The following is a 20,936-nucleotide window of genomic DNA, read 5'->3' on the forward strand; positions in this document are numbered from 1 at the left end:
TGTTATGTGCAAATTTGCATGACCAACTTGCACATAACAGAAATCTGCATGCTGAAATTTTCATTTTTGGGTGAACTATCCCTTTAAACTAGTGTTGCCCATTTTGGTAAATATTCACAATAGAGGCATCCATTCAGATTGCCTGGAAATAAAAACACCTGATACTTAAGCTGCGGTCACGTTTGGCAAAATTTCAGCATGCAGATTTCTGTTATGTGCAAGTTGGTCATGCAAATTTGCCACACTCACCGAACTCACCGACCTTGGTTTGAAACTGACAATGCTGTTGACAATGGATAATGACCTTTTTTTGTTTTTGTTTTTTTTGTTTTAAAATTTGCTGATGTGACCACACCTTTAGCCAAACTACAAAGACACATAACCGTCAATCCAGTTTCACCAAATGGAGTCTGCTGGCCCGCAATGATGTGATTCAAAAGCTTGAAAGGTGCTAAGAGTGCATCCGCCTCACAGGAGCCGTTTGGGCGGGGTCTTTCAGAAGGAATCAAGTGTTCTCAAGCTTCAGTCCTTATGGAATTGGAAGCAAATACATTTAGAGGCCCCTATCAGGTTAGCACATCTCCTCTAATGTTTCATAACCAGGCCTGGGTGCTAAAAATACAACGTGTTATGATACTTTGTCCTGTAGGGACCAGGTGGTACATAAGCAAGCAGATACTGTCCAGCAGCATCTTCACAGCGTCTTGGGGCCCAGGCCCGTGCGTCACTGCGGGTTACAGCTAGAATTAATGAAAGCAGATCAGATGCACTTTTACTACAGCTGTCAATCAAGCAGTTGCATCCGACAGTGCAGACCTCTTAACAAGAACAGGATGCTTTCATAAAAGTTAAACGTGTAGAAATTCATTCCCAATTAAAACATGTCGGGCTTTTGCATATTAAAATGTTAGACAGATAAAAAAAAACAAAAAAAACCCACCTATAATCTTGGTTACTGTGTACAGATTTATTCAATGAAAGTGAAGGGGAATCTTCACCCTCACACAAAATTGTTTTAAGGTTTGCAGTTTATCGCGTTACGTTGTAATGGCAACAAAGATGTAAAATTGAATGTAACTTCACACAGAAAGATTAGTAAGCAATTCCTAACAAAAATCATGTTAACACATATTGTTTATATCTATACTGTTTATATGGAAAGTATTTTAACATTTACAGATTGTCCCTATTCACTTCCATTGTAAGTGCCTCACGGTAACCCAGATTTTTGTGTTTATATATACATAAAAAAAAGAAAATGAAGGATAATCAGAAATTATTTTGTGGTAATCAACATCATGCCACAAATGCTTCCTACTGAGCTTAACTTGTACTAAATATTCTTTTAAGTAATGAGTTATAAACGGTCACGCATACAAAGGCACAGAAGGATATATACAGCGTCGACAGTTAACTGTCATGCTAAAATTCCCATCACATTTGACATCACATCGTCTGAACATTATAGAGCTGGGGTGTGGGGGACTTGGTCCACTTTTAAAATTGGTTATCGCAGCAATTTTGAAGCATGTGCTTTGGGTGGACTGGGTTACTTGTGTTGGCTGTAAGTGAAGACACTATTTTGGTATCCCTAAATTATAGGTATCCACTATTTTGGCACACACACACACACACAAACAAGTAACAACCTCAGCTGATGCCAGTGACGTCACTTCCATTAGGTTTTCAGCTCGGAAGGCAAAGACAGCAGCAGCCAGGACTGAAAAAGAGGGACAGACAAACAGTCATCATCCAGGAAATTGGGTGTATGCCATATAACTGATGTTATGTGCAAATTTGCATGACCAACTTGCACATAACAGAAATCATAAACATGAAATTTTCATTTTTGGGTGAACTATCCCTTTAAACTAGTGTTGCCCATTTTGGTAAATATTCACAATAGAGGCATCCATTCAGATTGCCTGGAAATAAAAACACCTGATACTTAAGCTGCGGTCACGTTTGGCAAAATTTCAGCATGCAGATTTCTGTTATGTGCAAGTTGGTCATGCAAATTTGCCACACTCACCGACAGAAAGCTGCTTGGTTTGAAACTGACAATGCTGTTGACAATGGATAATGACCTTTTTTTGTTTTTGTTTTTTGCATGAGAAAATTTGCTGATGTGACCACACCTTTAGCCAAACTACAAAGACACATAACCGTCAATCCAGTTTCACCAAATGGAGTCTGCTGGCCCGCAATGATGTGATTCAAAAGCTTGAAAGGTGCTAAGAGTGCATCCGCCTCACAGGAGCCGTTTGGGCGGGGGCTTTCAGAAGGAATCAAGTGTTCTCAAGCTTCAGTCCTTATGGAATTGGAAGCAAATACATTTAGAGGCCCCTATCAGGTTAGCACATCTCCTCTAATGTTTCATAACCAGGCCTGGGTGCTAAAAATACAACGTGTTATGATACTTTGTCCTGTAGGGACCAGGTGGTACATAAGCAAGCAGATACTGTCCAGCAGCATCTTCACAGCGTCTTGGGGCCCAGGCCCGTGCGTCACTGCGGGTTACAGCTAGAATTAATGAAAGCAGATCAGATGCACTTTTACTACAGCTGTCAATCAAGCAGTTGCATCCGACAGTGCAGACCTCTTAACAAGAACAGGATGCTTTCATAAAAGTTAAACGTGTAGAAATTCATTCCCAATTAAAACATGTCGGGCTTTTGCATATTAAAATGTTAGACAGATAAAAAAAAACAAAAAAAACCCACCTATAATCTTGGTTACTGTGTACAGATTTATTCAATGAAAGTGAAGGGGAATCTTCACCCTCACACAAAATTGTTTTAAGGTTTGCAGTTTATCGCGTTACGTTGTAATGGCAACAAAGATGTAAAATTGAATGTAACTTCACACAGAAAGATTAGTAAGCAATTCCTAACAAAAATCATGTTAACACATATTGTTTATATCTATACTGTTTATATGGAAAGTATTTTAACATTTACAGATTGTCCCTATTCACTTCCATTGTAAGTGCCTCACGGTAACCCAGATTTTTGTGTTTATATATACATAAAAAAAAGAAAATGAAGGATAATCAGAAATTATTTTGTGGTAATCAACATCATGCCACAAATGCTTCCTACTGAGCTTAACTTGTACTAAATATTCTTTTAAGTAATGAGTTATAAACGGTCACGCATACAAAGGCACAGAAGGATATATACAGCGTCGACAGTTAACTGTCATGCTAAAATTCCCATCACATTTGACATCACATCGTCTGAACATTATAGAGCTGGGGTGTGGGGGACTTGGTCCACTTTTAAAATTGGTTATCGCAGCAATTTTGAAGCATGTGCTTTGGGTGGACTGGGTTACTTGTGTTGGCTGTAAGTGAAGACACTATTTTGGTATCCCTAAATTATAGGTATCCACTATTTTGGCACACACACACACACACAAACAAGTAACAACCTCAGCTGATGCCAGTGACGTCACTTCCATTAGGTTTTCAGCTCGGAAGGCAAAGACAGCAGCAGCCAGGACTGAAAAAGAGGGACAGACAAACAGTCATCATCCAGGAAATTGGGTGTATGCCATATAACTGACTGACCCTTTTATTTAAGAGTCCCCTAACATAGAGGTCACATTTTCAAAATGAAGGTAAATTAAAAACAGTTTAACACCTCCTAAACACAGTGATTAACTATTTATCTATTAAATTCCTGACATCAAACTGTATTCAACAAGTGATTTGAAACAGTGAAGTGACAGTAAAATTGTATGTTTCATGTTCACAATAGTAGGCAAAAGGTTAGACATTAGGAAATATCCATCTACCTGCTACTATCTCCAAGGAATCATATCCTAGGATACGGTCCCATAACAATAGGAGCTGGTCAGTGGACAGGTATCCTGAGAAGGCTCGGACTATCCACTTAAAGGCAATACGCAACCTAAAGAAGACACACACACACATACTCAGAAACACTCCCCAAAACATACACATGTTATAGACCTAAACCTTTATTCAAAAATTCTGTTATTTGCTTTTTTACAAATGTTGAGGTGTGAGACTTGTGTGCATAATTCAGCCACTAGATGGAGCTGCACTGTTACAATGTCACACTGTTTCACTTAAGTGACATGATAACTTCAGTCGAAAACTAAAGTAACTTAACTTTAGTTTAATAATAATAATAATAAATTACATTTAAAATATCAACTAGATTTTAATATTTTCAGAAAAATGCAGTTACTAAGATGTTCCAAGCATTTCATCAGGAAACTAAAGTAGCAATAGCTTGTTTGTTTTTTTCCTGGTTTTTAGCCCATTGTTAAGTTGCTAAGGTATTACAGGTGGGGTTTTTTTTAGCACATTGCTATGAATTTGCTAAGGTGCTCCTGGGTGGTGTTTTGTCTGTTGCTATGAAGTTAGATTACTAATTTACTAAGGTGTTTTAGCATGTTGCTTAGCAACTGCTAAGAGGTTATGGGAGGTTTTTAGCCCATTGCTCTGTGATGTTCTAGGTGGTTTTAATCATGTTCCTATGCAGTTGTTAAGGTGTTCTGGGTGGTTCTTAGCCTCTTGTGGTGGTTCTGGTGGTCCCTTAATATTGCTTTGGTCTTATCATCCAGCAGGTTGAAATCATCAACTTTTGGAAAGTTTTGCACAGACCTTTAATAGTTAAGATTGGGGGTTTAGAACAATATCCTATATATTTTACCAATCTAAAGATAGTATATTTGTTAAGGATATGGGCTCAGAACCAAACTAGAATAATCAATTGTCAAAAAGAATTATATAGATGCTGTTATCACTATGTCTAGGAGCAACATTTCTATTTAATAAATGAAAAATAATCAATAAACAAGAATAAAGACAAATTTTCATATTTTTTATACGCGGTTTAAAAAAAAAAAAGAGATTGAGTAATCTGCATTGTGAACTCACGGCTGGGCTCCAGTCTCTCGTAGATGGTAGAAAAGCTGGGGAAGATGAGTCTGCAGTAATCTCTCAAACTGCAAGCACAAAGACACTATACCCTAACACACACACACACACACACACACACACAGTTTAATAATTGTATTTTCATACTTTATTAATGATCAATTTATCATTTCTAAATTATTACATTATCTATAAACCAGTTATTTAGGAGTTGACTGGTTCATAAGATCATTTAGAATGTGTAAGTAAATGATTAATAAACTATTTAAAATGTACATTTATGTATCTTATTATTTAGACATATAGTAATAGTGTTAATAAATGCTTTATTAACAGGTATTCCTACTATAATTCATGATTAATTCAGGTAGTTATAAAACATTTAGTAGTTGTCAGTTAATTATTTTGTGAGCTCCTCTAAAATGAGGACTATTTATGCCCCGTTAAGCTTTTACAAAGGAGACATAAAAGGCTCAGTTATATTCTGAACAGAAAAAGGAAACAAACACAACACAGTGATACAGAACATAGAAATATTTATTTCAAGCTCCAACTGTTCAAGCTCTGGACTGGCTGTGTGTGTTTTGCTCCCCGTGACCCAGTTTCTCCTCGTGTTAATTGTGTTAATTTGATTCCAGGTGTGTCTCCTTAGTCCCCTCGATTAGTTCCTCATTATCCTGTGTACTTAGCCCCAGTCTGTGTTGATCCTTTCTACCAGTGATGTACCTGTGTCTACCTCCTGTTCCCTGTGTTGGATTTACCCTCTGTGTTGGATACTATTATGGATACTATTAAAGACTCTTTTGATTATCCATGGCTCCGTGTTCCTTCCGGCAGCATAACGTGACAGAAGAACCGACCAAAAACAGTTACGTTTGTGTACCGTCATGGATGCCCTCCTTCGCCCGGAATATCTCCTCCTCCTGCTGGAGCAGGGGGAGAGATCTCTCGAGGACTATACGAGACTGTTCCGGCTCTTAGCATACACCACCAGCTACCCAGACGACGCGCTCTGTGCGTTTTACGACGCCAGTTTAAACATTGCGTGCAGAGCGCCGTCATCCGAGGATGGTCCTCGAGCAGATTTCACCGCCTTTGTGGAGTGGATTCTGGCGAGAAACGGCTCCCCGCTCACCGTCCGTTCCGAGGAGGATCTCGCCAGTACCACTCCCAAACCAGAGCCCAGCCCACCATCTCCCTGCGATGCGGAGCATCAGCCCGAGCCCACCGTTGACGGAGAGCCATTTCCCGCCACGATCAACGAGCCAGCGCAAAGCCGAGCAACTGAGCAGAGGATCGCCCCAGACGTAGAGCTTAACCCGTAAGACCAGGTGCGAGAGCCGGCGACAGTGCCCACCGCGAGGGAGCAAGCTGTGGACGGTGAGAGTGCGAAGTGGAGTTCCGCCCACTGCACCGCGGCTGAGGGTGAGCTGATAGTGCATCTGGAACTGCTGGACTTCGAGGGGGACCTTATTGACTGGGAAACTGAGCTGGAAGCCGATTTGCCCCCTCTACTCGTTTCTGCTTCGTCCCTGCTGGTTCCGTCCTGCCCTCCGTCGTCTCCTGTCCCCACGTCCAGTTGGTCGGGAGTCGACCCGCCATCGCCTCAGGACTTCGCTCCTCCGGCTGCACCTCGTCGCTCCGTCAGGCTCCTTCCTCCCGTCAGCTCCACCTTGGTCCTCAGTCGCTCCGGCTATGCCGCGGATCTCCGGATCTCCGCCTCGGTCGCCAGAGCCCTCGGCTCCACCCTGGCCCCCCGGATCCTCGGCATCCCCCTGGCTCGTTGGCTCTCCGTCTCCACCTCGGGCTCCTCCACCACCTGCTCCACCGCCGTTGGTTGGCCCCCTGGAGTCGGCGGCCATTCCTCCTCCATGGTTCCTCCCTCCGTCGGCTTCACCGTGGGTCGACATTATGGCTGTGGCCTGGGTCCTGCTGTGCTCCTCCTGCTCCGGGCCCCTCCTGTCTCCTCCCTGGCTCCTCCCTCCTTCGTCGCCTCCCTGGTCTCTGTCTGCCAGCCCCCTCCCGGGTGTCCGTCTTCCTCCTGAGCCTCCTCCTTAGTTCCCACCCATTACCCCCCCCCTGTTGTTCTACGGTGCGAGGATGCACCTTTCGGGAGGGGGACGATATGTCAGGGTTCTGGACTGGCTGTGTGTGTTTTGCTCCCCGTGACCCAGTTTCTCCTCGTGTTGTGTTCATTTGATTCCAGGTGTGTCTCCTTAGTCCCCTCGATTAGTTCCTCATTATCCTGTGTACTTAGCCCCTGTCTGTCCAGTCTGTGTTGGTCGGTTCTACCAGTGATGTACATGTGTCTACCTCCTGTTTCCTGTGTTGGATTTACCCTCTGTGTTGGATACTATTAAAGACTCTTTCGATTATCCACGGCTCCGTGTTCCTTCCGGCAGCATAACGTGACACCAACACAATCAATTTTTCATATTTAGGAATATGTTTTGGTATTGCAAACTAACAATACCTTAGAAACCACACAGAAACACCCTGGCAACCTCTCACAACACCCTAGCATTGTGGTTGCAAATTTTGCTCAGCCAAGTACTACTTATATTTTCTTCAAAAATATAACATTATATTGTATTATAATACAATAAAGCAATGTCATATTAAAATAGAGTTAAAGCTCTCTAAAAAAAAACTGAGAACCTTTAGAGTTTGAATTTCTGTTTACTCTTGCTAATACACCATCAAGAGCCGCTTTTGGACTGTATTAGAAATTATGAACCTTTTCACACTACTTTTCATAAAATTCACCTCTCTAATCATCATATCATTACCACACGGCATCTGAAATTCTTGAACTACCCAAAGAGTTCACACTAAACCAGTATTCACAAGCAACCTTTATCACCGCACACCTGCAACTCATATTACCGTTCCATAGTGACAACACAATGTGCTTGTGAAGCCCAAATCCTCTGGCCAATTCTGTTGAATATTTCAGAGAAAACTCAGACACAAATAGTCTCAGGACAGAAGCAAAGAGGCACATTGATGGTTGTCCAGAGGATACCAGCTAATGAAACACAAGTGAACCGCAACTTTAAAAATCTCCCTCAAATTCATTGCTTTTCAGACATAATTGCTGGCATTGTTTCAGAACAATTTATGAAACTAAGTTAGAAAGAGTGTATTCTTCCCTAAAAAAGGCCTCATATATAAGGCAGTGTATCTCAATACGTTTAAATATTTTATAGGGAAAAAATTAAACTAATCAAATGAAAGTTGATTAGATATTTTTGTGGATAAGTTTTGTGGCGAAATTGAATATCAAGCAGTGGAAATTTATTAAAGCTCCTATAATAAAAAAATGACTCATGAATTCCCCATGAATAGAGAAGTCTATTTAGAGAGGACTATCTGTGAGACTACACAACAGTCCTATCTTTATCTATCTTGGTTTAGGTACATGAAGTCAAAGAGCATGGGTTTGCATGGGTAACATTCTCACGATAATTTAGTCTACAGTCATATATGTGTACAAAGACCTCTATCAACGTCAAGTCCAAAATAACTTGGGAAATTGTTCTCCTTCTTTGATTATCAAAGCTTTTTTTATGACTCTGTGAGAATTCTCATTTGTAATCAGCTGATTGAAAGGTTGCATTGTAAATGTGTTACACAGAGCAACATGCATTCACTCACTTGATATAAATAGTCCTCAAACACAAAGTAGTAATCGTCATTACTTGTAGTCAGCTTCACATCCTGAGAAGAAAAGGAATCAGGCATTTTAATCGGACACAGGTGCACTAGGGGTACAAAAATGGGACACTCTTCAAATATATATATAATAGCATTGCAAACAAAAACAATTCAATCCTCTTCCCATTTTATCTGTTTATCAGTTAAAGGGGTCATATGACGTTGCTAAAAAAGAACATTATTTTGTGTATTTGGTGTAATGAAATGTGTTTATGTGGTTTAACAAACTTATTATTTTCCACATACTGTACATTATTGTTTCTGAAACACGTTGATTTTTACAAAGCTCATCGTTCTGAAAAGTGAGGTGTGCTCTGATTGGCCAGCTATCCAGTGCATTGTGATTGGCCGAATTCCTCAAGTGTGTGACGGAAATGTTACGCCCCTTACCATATTGTGATGCCCTAAACCATGTCTGCATCTGTGATCGGAGAAACGACAAACAACAAGCGCTACTCTACACTGCTCAATCAATCAAATGAATCGTCTCAAATGAATCGTCAGTGGCAAATCCTTTAAATATGAAACAGCTTACAGGCTGTGAGTCAGCATTATTTGTCAGCATCATAGACTGTATAGGGTCAGCATGCGCGCCGAAGGGGAAACAGGGGAATTAAACGAGTCATTTTAGGAGGGTGTGGACGAGTCTTAACTTTTATAAAGAATATCTCTTTGGGTTTGAGACTTTAGTCTTTGCAACTTTAGGGATCTTATCTATTCACAAACAGCTTGTAACACTCCAAAGAGAAAGGAAAACTTGAAATCGCATCATATGACCCCTTTAAGCATATAAGGAAAATGTGATCTTAGAAGAGATGGGCCTTTCAGAACTCTTTCTCTATTGGTCAAAACCTATTAAGGAAATTTCAATAGAACAAATGGTGTATACAAAACAATTTCCATCAAATAAACTGCACTGTAAATGTACCTTATATATTAGGTTGTCCACCAGCAGGTCATGGTTTATAACTCTAGCCTTCAGCTGTTCATAATGTGTTATGTCCTGTTTAATGATATAAAAACAAAAGAATTGACACTGAGTGAATTTATCTCAGTCAGCTGAATTGAATTAACCAGTACATAATGGAGAAAGAAGCACCTATACGTAGATCAAACTATCCCCAGTCATTACAGCTAAGTTAATTATACTAACCAATTAACGAATTAAACTGCTATTGTAAGAAGAATATTTATAAGATTGCCGAGTCAAAAATTAAATGTCACAAAAGGCTGTGCTGGAACAAATCACTGCATATTAGAACCAGATTGAAATCATCTTTGATTAGATGTTATGCTCTGTTTTTTATTTAAATATTCTTTTTTTTTTTTAGTAGTAAGATGTTTTTTTTATAACTAAATGCCCTTTTCATTAATAACCTCACTGTCAGAGATCAAATTAATGTGACATAAAAAACACATATAGTAAATATAGTTACATTAGTTACTATATTATGAGTTGAATTATTCAAAATAATAGGGTACAACGGGGCTAAAGGCCCACCTTAAGAAAAAATGTGCTATTCACTGCGCCTAAAATGTATAATTGCAGAAACAATATATACGTTGTATTGAACATTAATGGAGCAACAGATTTTGTGTGAAAATAAATCATTCAAGTTGTTTATTTTGTTTAAAAATCTTATAAATGTATGAGGTGGCAAGGGGGGCCTTTTACCCCACACACGGGGTAAAAGGCCCACCAGCATGTGGCCAAAACAAACACTTTAGCTAAGTTTGTACTATTTTCTGCTTATTTTGAAAAAAAAAAAGAATTCATTTTTGTTCAATAAATATACTGTCATTAAAATATGTTAATATAAAAATATATTTTAAAATACAGAAACAAAATAATTTTAATAAGTAAAGATTCTGAAAGTATTGAAGGAGATCCAATCATAACTGAATATATATTTACAGTAGTAACAACAAATGATATTTTATTATATGATATGACTAATATCATGTTTTTAAATATGATGGTTTCATTCTAAACATGGTGATTATCTCTAATATGGACACCCAACATAATATATGATATTTACCATCTGAATCTAATCATGTCAAGAAATGGAAAAGTCAGCCATCTATTAATTATCATGTTAATTACTGTGCGCTTTTAGCCCCAACAGCAGGGGCGCTTTTTACCCCAAATATCATACTTTTACATATTTTTTTCGTTATTTAAAAACTGTTGCTTTAATTATCTTAAACAAAACTGAAAATCATAAAGAAGACCTTTGTCTCAAAAAATTGATTTTAGCGATTCTCATTTCCTACTTAAATCTACAACATCACGTCAAGCAAGGATCAGACAAATAAACACGTGAATCTTGAAAAGCGGATGTTTTGGAAAGTGCTACTCCATGTTTTTGTGCCATCTAGTGGTTTAGCCCCGTTGTACCCTACTGTTCATAAAGAGACACTGCAGTCAAAAACATCACATTTTTCTGCATTTAAGTCATCCCAGGAGGTTCTTATACATGCAAACTAACTTTATCATAATTAACTTTGCTTATACACCTAAGACAGGCTCCAATCATGAGTCTTTCTAAAAGACTGGAGGGACAGGAGAATTTTCCCCATTTTTCTGGGAGGATAGGCATGTGAGCTGGTCCCTGTCATCCAGACAGCTGCTTTATCAGCAGTTACACAATTGTTCCACCTGAAACATTTAAACCTCTTCCCCTCTGTCATTCCACTGGCTCCACATCTACAGCACTAGCTCAAAAAGTAAGGGATTACTCTACTTGCCCCACGCCGGGTGTTTGTCTTCTTATTAACACATAGAGAAAGTACATTCTCCAGATGCTGTTTCACTGCTTTAATGAAGGCCCAAGGACCCATCAGCCAGCTGGGAGACATTGCTTCACATCTGAAAATGGTAACTATTAGAGGGCCAAAGAGGAAAATAAATAAATAAATCGCAGCGGGTACCTGCTCTGTCATTTCTGCCCCACAAGCAGCTCAAAGCTAATTGTATTAAGAAGGATTACGTATTTAAGAGTGTTTTCACACTTGATTGGACTGCTTGGTCTGGATCAGAGTACAATTTCAGATGTCTTTTCACATTTTGAAAGGCATTATGCTATAAAATGTATGCAAATTATACATCATTAATACCGGCTGCCAAACCACCTTATAAAGCAAACTCAAACATGGCTTTCTGGCACACAACAGCGAGAATCGCTTTCACACCAACCGAACATCCTTCATTCTGATGTCAAACTGATTTGAGCCTGTACCAAAATCCTACTGTAAAAAATGTTTGCATCTTATATTTCATTTTTATTAACCCTCACAAGAAAAGTGTTATTCTTTTATTACTTTTACTCTGAAACTGTAATTTTCACAGCATATGGAACATTTCAGCCATGAATGTGTATGATAAGTACAAATAAATATCCATAAAATGTCAGTTCTGGCACATTCACAACTGCCATAAATGTCAATTAAGATATACAAATAGTTTCAGTTGTTTAAATCTACATAAATATTTATGGTACTGTAGTTTTATATATGTTTGAAGATCTGTGCATGACTGTGTGTGTATAAAAGGGAGGGAAAAAAGGATATATACACTACTGTTCAAAAGAATGGGGTCGGTAACATTTTTTATGTTTTTGAAAGAAGTCTCTTGTGCTCACCAAGGTTACCTCTGGATCATTACCTCAGGATCATTAGTCGTATTCAGGATGAGAGACCATAGCTGGGCCCTGAGACCGGTGGGGCAGCCCTGTTTGCTGTACTGCTGCGCCGCTGCGCTGTCTTGCTCACTCACCACTACAGAAATGCAGATAAACAGGAGTGGGACCCTCACACCTTTTAGTAAACACTTCTGAGAGGCTCTTAGCCATTTAAAGAGAAACTTTCTGGATGTGTCTAAAACCTAAAGCAGTTGCCTTGATGTCAATTCTGTCACCGACTATTGACTAAACAGGCAGTGTTCTGTATATGAAGGAGCATCCTAAGGAAACCCGTAATATAATGTCTAATGATCTGGAACACTTTAGAGAAAACCAAGCAAATATTTAGTAACTTACACTACTGTTCATGTTTAGGACTTTTTAATGTTTTTTGAAAGAGATCTCTTGTGCTCGCCAAGGCTGCATTTATTTAATCAAAAATACATTAAAATATTAATATTGTGAAATATTATTACAATTTAAAATAACTTTTCTATCTTAATACGTTTCAAAATGTATCAGCACATACCTGTGATGGCAAAACTGAAGAAAACCGTCTTCAGTTTCTTCAGAAATCATTCTAATATGCCGATTTAGTGCTTAGGTTACAATTCTTATTATTAGCGATGTTGAAAACAGTTGTGTTGCTTAATATTTTAATGTTTAATATTATTATTATTTTCAGGATTTCTTAATCAATAGAAAGCTCAAAAGAACAGCATTTATTTGAAACAGAAATCTTTTGTAATATTACAAAAATGTCTTTACGGTCACTGTTGTTAATAAAGTTTATGCATTCTTCCTTGTAGTATTAATTTCTTTCAGAAAAAAAATAGTGTTAGTGTAACTGCATTTTCCTCATTATAAACAATTATAATTTCATTCAGTTGAAAAACAAAGTGACACCATTCTGTTCTTTTGAAAGTATAGCATCATGGGATATCACAGGCAGTGGAGGAAACATCAATGCTGCCTTCAAAATCAGACCAGACTGTATTTTATTTGAGGGGAAATGGAATGGCAAATATTAAACAAATATTCTCCACAAGACCAGTGATAAAGCACTATTAAACAAGCATTTGTGTCATGATAACGACAAAAAGAGTTTATTTTTACCTTTTTTTCCAATGTGAATGTGCTCACTCTCAAACAAATCTGTGTTGAAACAGCAGAGAGATAGAAAAGAAGTGAGAGTGCAAACAGAGCATACAACACCAATATTTAAAAATGAGCAGTGAACCTCTTTGGTAGCATTCAATACAATACATAAACACACTACATACAGAGTTTAGAGGGTCAAAACATCACGAGCAGGCGGCATACAGTAGGTGAAGCTTCTGTTGACTTGTGACGTGTCAGTAGGAGAAAAGCCTCCTTTGTTACTTATCAAAACCAGGAGGAACACCCTACAACTATCTGAACTAGTGTGGAAGGACTCTGGGATCTGGCAGTAGTGGAGCTCAAACCCATGTAATTCCATTACTCCATGATCATGTTATGGACGAAATGTGTAAATATTTACCTGGAGGAACATGAGTGTGATCATCTATACCAAGCTGTCCATAAGTAAGACCTAGTTCTGGATACATTTCCCTCTGTAACAAATACAAATAATTGGTCACAAGTATAAAACTATCTGATCCCTACCAATAGACGTGGGTTAAAAGGAATTTTATTTTACATCAGTCATCAGCTGTTTTAAAACATTTAAAAATGTTTAAAAATTACACAATGTAACAAAAATTAGTTTCACATATTTTTATGGTTCTGCGATTCTGTGGTGCCAATTATTACTGTACTAGATACGTTTGTACTAATTTTGGGGTATTGTTCTTTTGCAAGGATGGAAACATTCTGTAGTTTCTGTAACATTCTGTAATATTCTAGTGCTTTCTGGAACATTCCAGAACATTGTGGGACAAGTCATAAAAGACAAAAATCATCCAGCATACACTTTTGCTAACTGTTTATGTTAAACTGTTGTTAGCTCAGTATTATGCATGTACCATGTAATTTTTATGCATGAGTAATAACAGATTAGCTTGTACAAGTTGTATTTGTGATACAACTTGTTTTTGTATTTGTTACATTTGTTGTTGTATTTAAACATATTTGTTTTAGTTTTCATTATCAATGTGAATGCTACACAAAAAGGTCATATGATTTTCCTATTCAGCATGTCAAACTTCATAAAAACATTTATTTTTCACAGCAGTGAGCACCAAGATAGTTTCCACAATCACTTAGATTTTTCTCTAACTCTTGATTACTCTAATTTGTTTAGAGAAATGGTTTCAGATAATTATCAGCTGTCGCAATGCAAATTGTTTGTGTCTTGACATGAAAATAGAACGAAGTGAAATAAAAAGAGGGAGCCTCACCATTTGAGGAATGTCACGGACGTTGAGGGAAACCTGGATTAATCCCCAGTGGCTTCTGACTGTGAGATCTTCACTGCGCTCATTATTTGGGTTTCTTAAACCAACCAACACCTACACAACAAGAAATGTTATGTTCCATCTTACCTAAATAAGATTATTTATGTATAGTAAAAAGTAATAGACATGATAAATGCTATAACCTTTGATAACATTTTCTACAAACCCCTCTTATCCCAGCTGAATATGCCAACTATATATAGACAACTATTCATAAGTGTAAACACAGTGGCTCTGTGGTGCCATCAAAACAACCTCTCAGTCAATTCTCACTCAGAGTAATTTAGCCTAACATTTCCTGAGGGAATCCAATCAGCTGCTTCATATCCAGGCCTATTTTTCTCATTTGGACCGGATGTTTTCAATAAACTGATTTGATTATGTAAGCGAGACCCACCTCAAGGAAATCTTTGGGTGCATAGACAGGCCTGAATTTGCTTAGGTCTGCAATAAAAAAAACAACACAGATCTGAGTGCTTCCAAACTTGTATATTATAATAGCCTACCAATTAGTGTAATTGAAAACAAGAGAGCAATAGAACATGGTTGAGTGGAGGAAAGTGGAAAAGATGCAAACATGATGATGAAATTCTCTCAATCTTAACCCTTCAATCATGCCAAAGACATTCTGTTGACGTGGTATTTATAATACAGCAGAGATAACAGCTCTAGAAATAATGGTAGCCTTAACTTACTGTTACCTCTGTATTTTTACTGTGTGTATGATCTCATTTCACAGCCACAGTGATTAATATTGATAAGAAATAGCTGAAAAATGTTGTCAGTTTTTAAAACTCAGGAAAAAAAAATACGTACACAAAAATATAAGTAATATATATATATATATATATATATATATATATATATACACACACATATATATGCATGTACATACACAAAGAGAATACAGTGCTGGAGAATTACTACTTGTTTCAATAAATAACTTCACAGAGAGCTATTATAATATTGCAAGTTGTATATGATTTTATACTTTTTGTGTATGTATTTTACACTTTTTGTGTATGTGTACATTATTTGTAGCCGATGTGGTCTGTGCATATTTGCAGCGTGTTTCTGTTTATAATTGTGTTGTGAGTATTTGCAGCGCATGTGTTGTCAAACTGATGAAGATGTTTTCTTAATTTGCTGGTGGTTTTTTTTTTGTTTGTTTTTCCATTTGCAGCACGGTGAGCTCTCTCGGCCACCATACCATACACTTTCATTGAATGGAGGAAAGAAAAAAAAGAAAAAAAAGAAAAAAGAGTCTAAATATCTACTTTTTTGATTTTGGGGGGGGACATGTTAATGGGAATGGGTCCTATAAATAATGACCAAATGATCATTTTGGGAGAAAGTAATCCTCTATCATGGAAAAAAAAAAGGAGTAAGTCTGGCAATGTTACTGTATGTTTTCAAAGTCATGCTGAAATTGTAAGAAAGACAGAACAAGAACAAGAGAAACAAAGAAGTGCAAGCAGAAGGAAGAATGCAAGAAAGAAACTAAGCATTAGCTTTAGTAATTGGGATGTGGTCCGGGCATCTGGACATGCTCTGGTTTCACAGGAAGGGCTGTTTATGCCAGTGTCATGCAGAAAGTGGTGAATGTTATCATATACACTGCAAACTGATAGCATTGTTATGAAGCTGTTATACTGCTCGGGGCTTCTGTGTGTGAGCCAATCCTCTGTGTGTAAACATTCTGCAGTGTATGAACACACACACACACACACACACACACACACACACAGAGATGCAACCTTGAACATGTCAGAGTGGAAGCACAGATTGTGAGTGTCTGCATTACCTGGTTCATCAGTTCCCATCTCGTTCCATTTATTTGTCAGCTCTTTCTGATCTGGGACCGGCCGCTATAAAACAGAAAAAAAAAAAAGTTTAATTGCTCAAATGCACATGTAAATGACTCATTGTACATACATTGAAATATACATGATGATACCTTCCGTGCCAGTGGGATTCCCAACTCAGTGCACATACTGTTCAAACTCTTCAGGATCCTCTTCTCCCAGTTCACCTACAACAAACACACACAAGACAAACAATCAGCCATCTATGTGCATGGCTCCAAAATGTATTTGGACACTTACACCACACTTAATGTATGAATATCTTTGCAAAATATATCAAAATATAAAACAAGTGAAATCTATTGTCAAGAAAATAGCACAAACATATTTTTAAAGCAAAACATCTCACCAAAACAAGTTTGTTAGATTTACGTTACAAATGATGACTCAAGATTTGGCAGTCAGTAAGATTTTTTTAGAAGATGCATTAGACATTTATAATGTTACAAAAGATTTCTATTTTTTTTTTTAATTAAAATGAAAAAATCCTGAAATAAAACGTACCCACAAACGTATTAAGCAGCACAACTGCTTTCAGTAATAAGAAATGAAGCAGCAAATTAGAAGGATTTCTGAAGGATCATGTGACACTGAATACTGCATTTATGGCCGCCGAAAAATTCAGCTTTGCCACTACAGCTATAAATTACATTTTAAAATATATTAAAATAGAAAACTGTCATTTTTAATTGTAATAATATTTCACAATGTTATTGTTTACTGTATTTTTGATTAAATAAATGCAGCCTTGCTGAGCATAGACTTCTTACTGAACCAAACATTTTCAACAGTATTTTATATTTACTGAAGCAAAATGTTGACAACCAGATCATGTTCATAGTTAATGTGGTTAACTACATCTGTAATTACTCTGCTAGGACACCTTTGTGATTTTGAGGAGAACTGACTTCATACAGTACAGTACATCCACTCAAGTCACCTTGACACCAGTTGATTAAAAGTAATGGCTCAGAAAAATGAAGTTTGTTCTGAGAAAATGCAATTTGTCATTTGCCTGCAGAGTCAAATGCAACATAACCTTTTGTTACTTATGCAATGATATTCGGAAATTTAAAGTGTGACTTACAGTAAGAGTTCAAAAGTGTCCAAATACTGTTTGATGCCACTGTATGCGAAGTATAAGCAGAGAAAGATATAAAGACTAAAAAGAGTCAGAATAATAAATATACAGATGTAAGAGAAAGAGTGTGTACCTGGGCTTTGCGCATATATTCCAAGGGCTCTTTGGTGTGTTCAGGAGGAGCTCTAGGGTGCCCAGGGGGAGGCAGACTACACCACACAAACACACACATAAAGCATATAAAGCATATAAGCATATACCATTGTTTACCAACCACACAGCAGAGAGTAGATCTGTCTTTAAATGTTTTTGTTAATTCTGCTATGAAGAAAATGAATGAGATTTTTACTTCTGGAACCAGACTGTTGCACTCTGTTGTATTCATATATTGGTTCCTCCCACTCTCAAAACTCTGACATACACCAGACCTTCACATTAACGTCTACACAAAAAGACATTTAGCAGGGACACCTGTACAATAACACACCGAGGCATCAAGGCACCATACTCCATTATCAAACTTTATGAAGCTTCTTCCTTTCAGCCCCTTCAGTCTTTCCTCAGTCCCATTAACTTAAAACACTCATTTTAGGATAAACACGTCACCAAAAATGACAAACAGAGAACGTGTATCTACAAAACAACTTTTTTTCAAACAAGGGGTCAAATTAACCATTTTCAAACAAGGGGTCATACATTTAAGGATATATGTATATATTTTATTGCTTTTTTCTCATCTGTAACAATGTCCAGCTCAAACAATTTTATAGGCTACACTCTGTAAAAGTAATTTGCATTGTACCTCAGACACTCCTGTCAGTCCTGTCTTGTATTTGGACCTGGATCATTTTAACCTTAATAAAGTAATTCTGTCTCTTGTCATTTTCACATTTGGCCAAAAGGAGTTCCTGTCATAAAACTGTATAAACACTAAAACTGGAGGAACAAACACTCTAGACACTTTCAATGTACTTGTGTGTGTGTGTGTGTGTGTGTGTGTGTGTGTGTGTGTGTTTGTGTGTGAGAGAGAGAGAGAGAGAGAGAGAGAGAGAGAGAGAGAGAGAGAGAGAGAGAGAGAGAGAGAGAGAGAGAGAGAGAGAGAGAGAGAGAGAGAGAGAGAGAGAGAGAGAGAGAGAGAGAGATCATCTTGTCTAAATCTCATGTCATCATTTTTATTGCTGATCATCTCAGTATGGTAATACAGGAATAAAATAAAAATTAAAAATACAAGTAGAAGAAACCAGTCAGTGTAATTAATGAACTGCATTAGAAAAAATATATCATCTTATATACACAATATACTGTATTACTTACATGTGTAATTCCCTGTAAACTGCATTTTGCAATTTTCTCTCCCAGCCTACAAGAATGAAAGGATCAATGACACTACAAGAATAACACATAGGGACCACATTTATCACTTGAGCAATTCATCACTTGATAGATTTTTCTTTTGTATATACATATATATAATATATAAATGAAACACTATTTTTGTATATTTTAAAATCTAATTTATCCCTGTGATGGCACAGCTAACTTTTCAGCAGCCATTACACCAGGCTTCAGTTACGTGATCCTTCAAAAATCCTTCTAATATGCTCTTTGCTATTCAAGAAACATTTCTTAATATTATCAACAATGCCGAAATCAGTTGTGCTGCTTAATATTTTTATTTGAAAAAACGTGATACATTTTTCACTCTTTGTTGAATAGAAAGTTCAAAATAACAGCATTTATTTGAAAAAATAAATATTAAAATTTAATAGAAATAGAAATAAAAATAAAAAATATTTTGTAACAATATAAATGTCTTTACTGACACTTTTAATCAATTTAATGAATCCCTGCTAAATGAAAGAATTTTTATTTCTTTTTAAATAAAGAAACGCTTACTGACCCCAAACTTCTGAACAGTAGTTTACAAAAAGTACCAAGAATTTGGTTTTATTTTAAATAAAAGATAAATGCTTGAAATTTCATTTAAAATTGTATTCTGCATCTGACAGCCATGTCATACCTGATGCCTTTAACAATCTTCTCACATCATCTTTCAGCGTTTCCAGTTTAATTTCGGGTTTGTGCAAACATTCCTAGGGAAAAAGACACACTTCTGCAATGAAACACAACAAGCAAACGCAAGCAGGCAGTATATGCTGCAGTCAGTGACCGTATTTCGCGTTGCACACTCTGCAGTCAGTTAGCTCAGCTGAAGCTACTCACTTTAGCCTGTTTCTCCAGCTGAGAGTGTAAATGAGTCCCCTTGAGCCGCTGGACAATCTGCGTTATAGAGACAGCCAGCTCTGCGCTCTCGTCCATCAGCACACTTTTAATGCGATGTCGACGGGATTTTCTGTGAGCATCTGTTAGCGCTGCAGCACCGCAGGATGAAGCACAAGCACCGTATCCAGGCAAATGACAACAAAGCCTTCAGGAAACACTGTCTTCAACACAAGGTTCCGACATGCCTTTATTCACTTTAATAATAAGAGTTCCCGTTATAAAAATCAAAATAATGAATTCCACAAAATTATTTTTTTTATTTATGTTCTTATTATGTATTATTGTACATTTACCCTTACGAAAATTAACCATGATTTTACTACAAATAAAACCAAAAAACAATGGTTACTATAGTTAAACCATGCAACTACAAATTAACCATGGTTCTGTCAGGACCACTATCGTCAAAATGATAGATACTTAGCATGCCACACTAACCATAGTTCAACCATGGTATTTGTAGTAAAACTGTGGTTATACAAATGGTAATCAATACGCCAAAAAAACACTAAACTTTTACTATAATAAAACCATGGTTAATTTTCGTAAGGGTAAGCTATATCTAGAAATATTAAAATAAATTGAAAATGTATACATCATGGTAGTATTTCATTATATTAAAATTTGTTTGATTAAATGTTTCCTTTAAAACTTTAAAATCAAAAATTCGAATGTAAAAGGCAGGGATTTCAAAGAATTACAAGATTATTTTATGTGATGTGAATTTTTTTATTTTTTTATTTTTTTTTGCTGTAGCGTAGGGGAGAGTGGTGTTAGTTGAGCCAGTGGGTCAGGGTCGTCCTTAGAGGGGTGTAACTGGTGAACGGACCGAGGGGGAAATTGATGGGTAAATAGAGCCAGCATTTTATCTTACCCCACCATAAGGGACTGAATTTAAGGTAAATCTCTGCAGTATAAACTGGTAATTTAATGTGATATTACGAAACAGTTTATATA

At 37.2% G+C, this 20,936-nt stretch overlaps 1 protein-coding gene across 1 annotated transcript; it reads right to left on the bottom strand.

Annotated features, from left to right (window-relative positions):
- Window positions 1-7,697: 7,697 nt before the first annotated feature.
- Window positions 7,698-20,124, bottom strand: LOC107661971 (TBC1 domain family member 19-like). Its single transcript, XM_016451797.1, has 14 exons — window positions 19,920-20,124; window positions 19,717-19,789; window positions 19,011-19,056; window positions 17,830-17,905; window positions 16,708-16,782; window positions 16,555-16,618; window positions 15,148-15,194; window positions 14,694-14,804; window positions 13,835-13,907; window positions 13,429-13,467; window positions 12,297-12,409; window positions 9,558-9,632; window positions 8,570-8,632; window positions 7,698-7,940 (listed from the first exon to the last, which is right to left on the bottom strand). The coding sequence occupies exons 1-14, from the start codon at window positions 20,013-20,015 to the stop codon at window positions 7,698-7,700; spliced, it is 1,194 nt and encodes a 397-aa protein (XP_016307283.1). The 5' UTR covers window positions 20,016-20,124.
- Window positions 20,125-20,936: the final 812 nt, after the last annotated feature.

Source organism: Sinocyclocheilus anshuiensis, unplaced genomic scaffold (assembly GCF_001515605.1).
Source record: "Sinocyclocheilus anshuiensis isolate Anshui unplaced genomic scaffold, SAMN03320099.WGS_v1.1 scaffold603, whole genome shotgun sequence".
NCBI classification, from domain to species: domain Eukaryota; kingdom Metazoa; phylum Chordata; class Actinopteri; order Cypriniformes; family Cyprinidae; genus Sinocyclocheilus; species Sinocyclocheilus anshuiensis.

Excerpts from the sequence above, each read along its gene's own strand:
- LOC107661971 (XM_016451797.1), bottom strand. The coding sequence starts at position 20,015 with ATGGACGAGAGCGCAGAGCTGGCTGTCTCTATAACGCAGATTGTCCAG. Across the intron at positions 17,906-19,010 it reads GTTTACAGGGAATTACACAT|TCTGCCTCCCCCTGGGCACC; the intron begins GTAAGTAATACA and ends TGTGTGGTGTAG. Across the intron at positions 8,633-9,557 it reads TGGACAACCTAATATATAAG|GATGTGAAGCTGACTACAAG; the intron begins GTACATTTACAG and ends TTTTCTTCTCAG.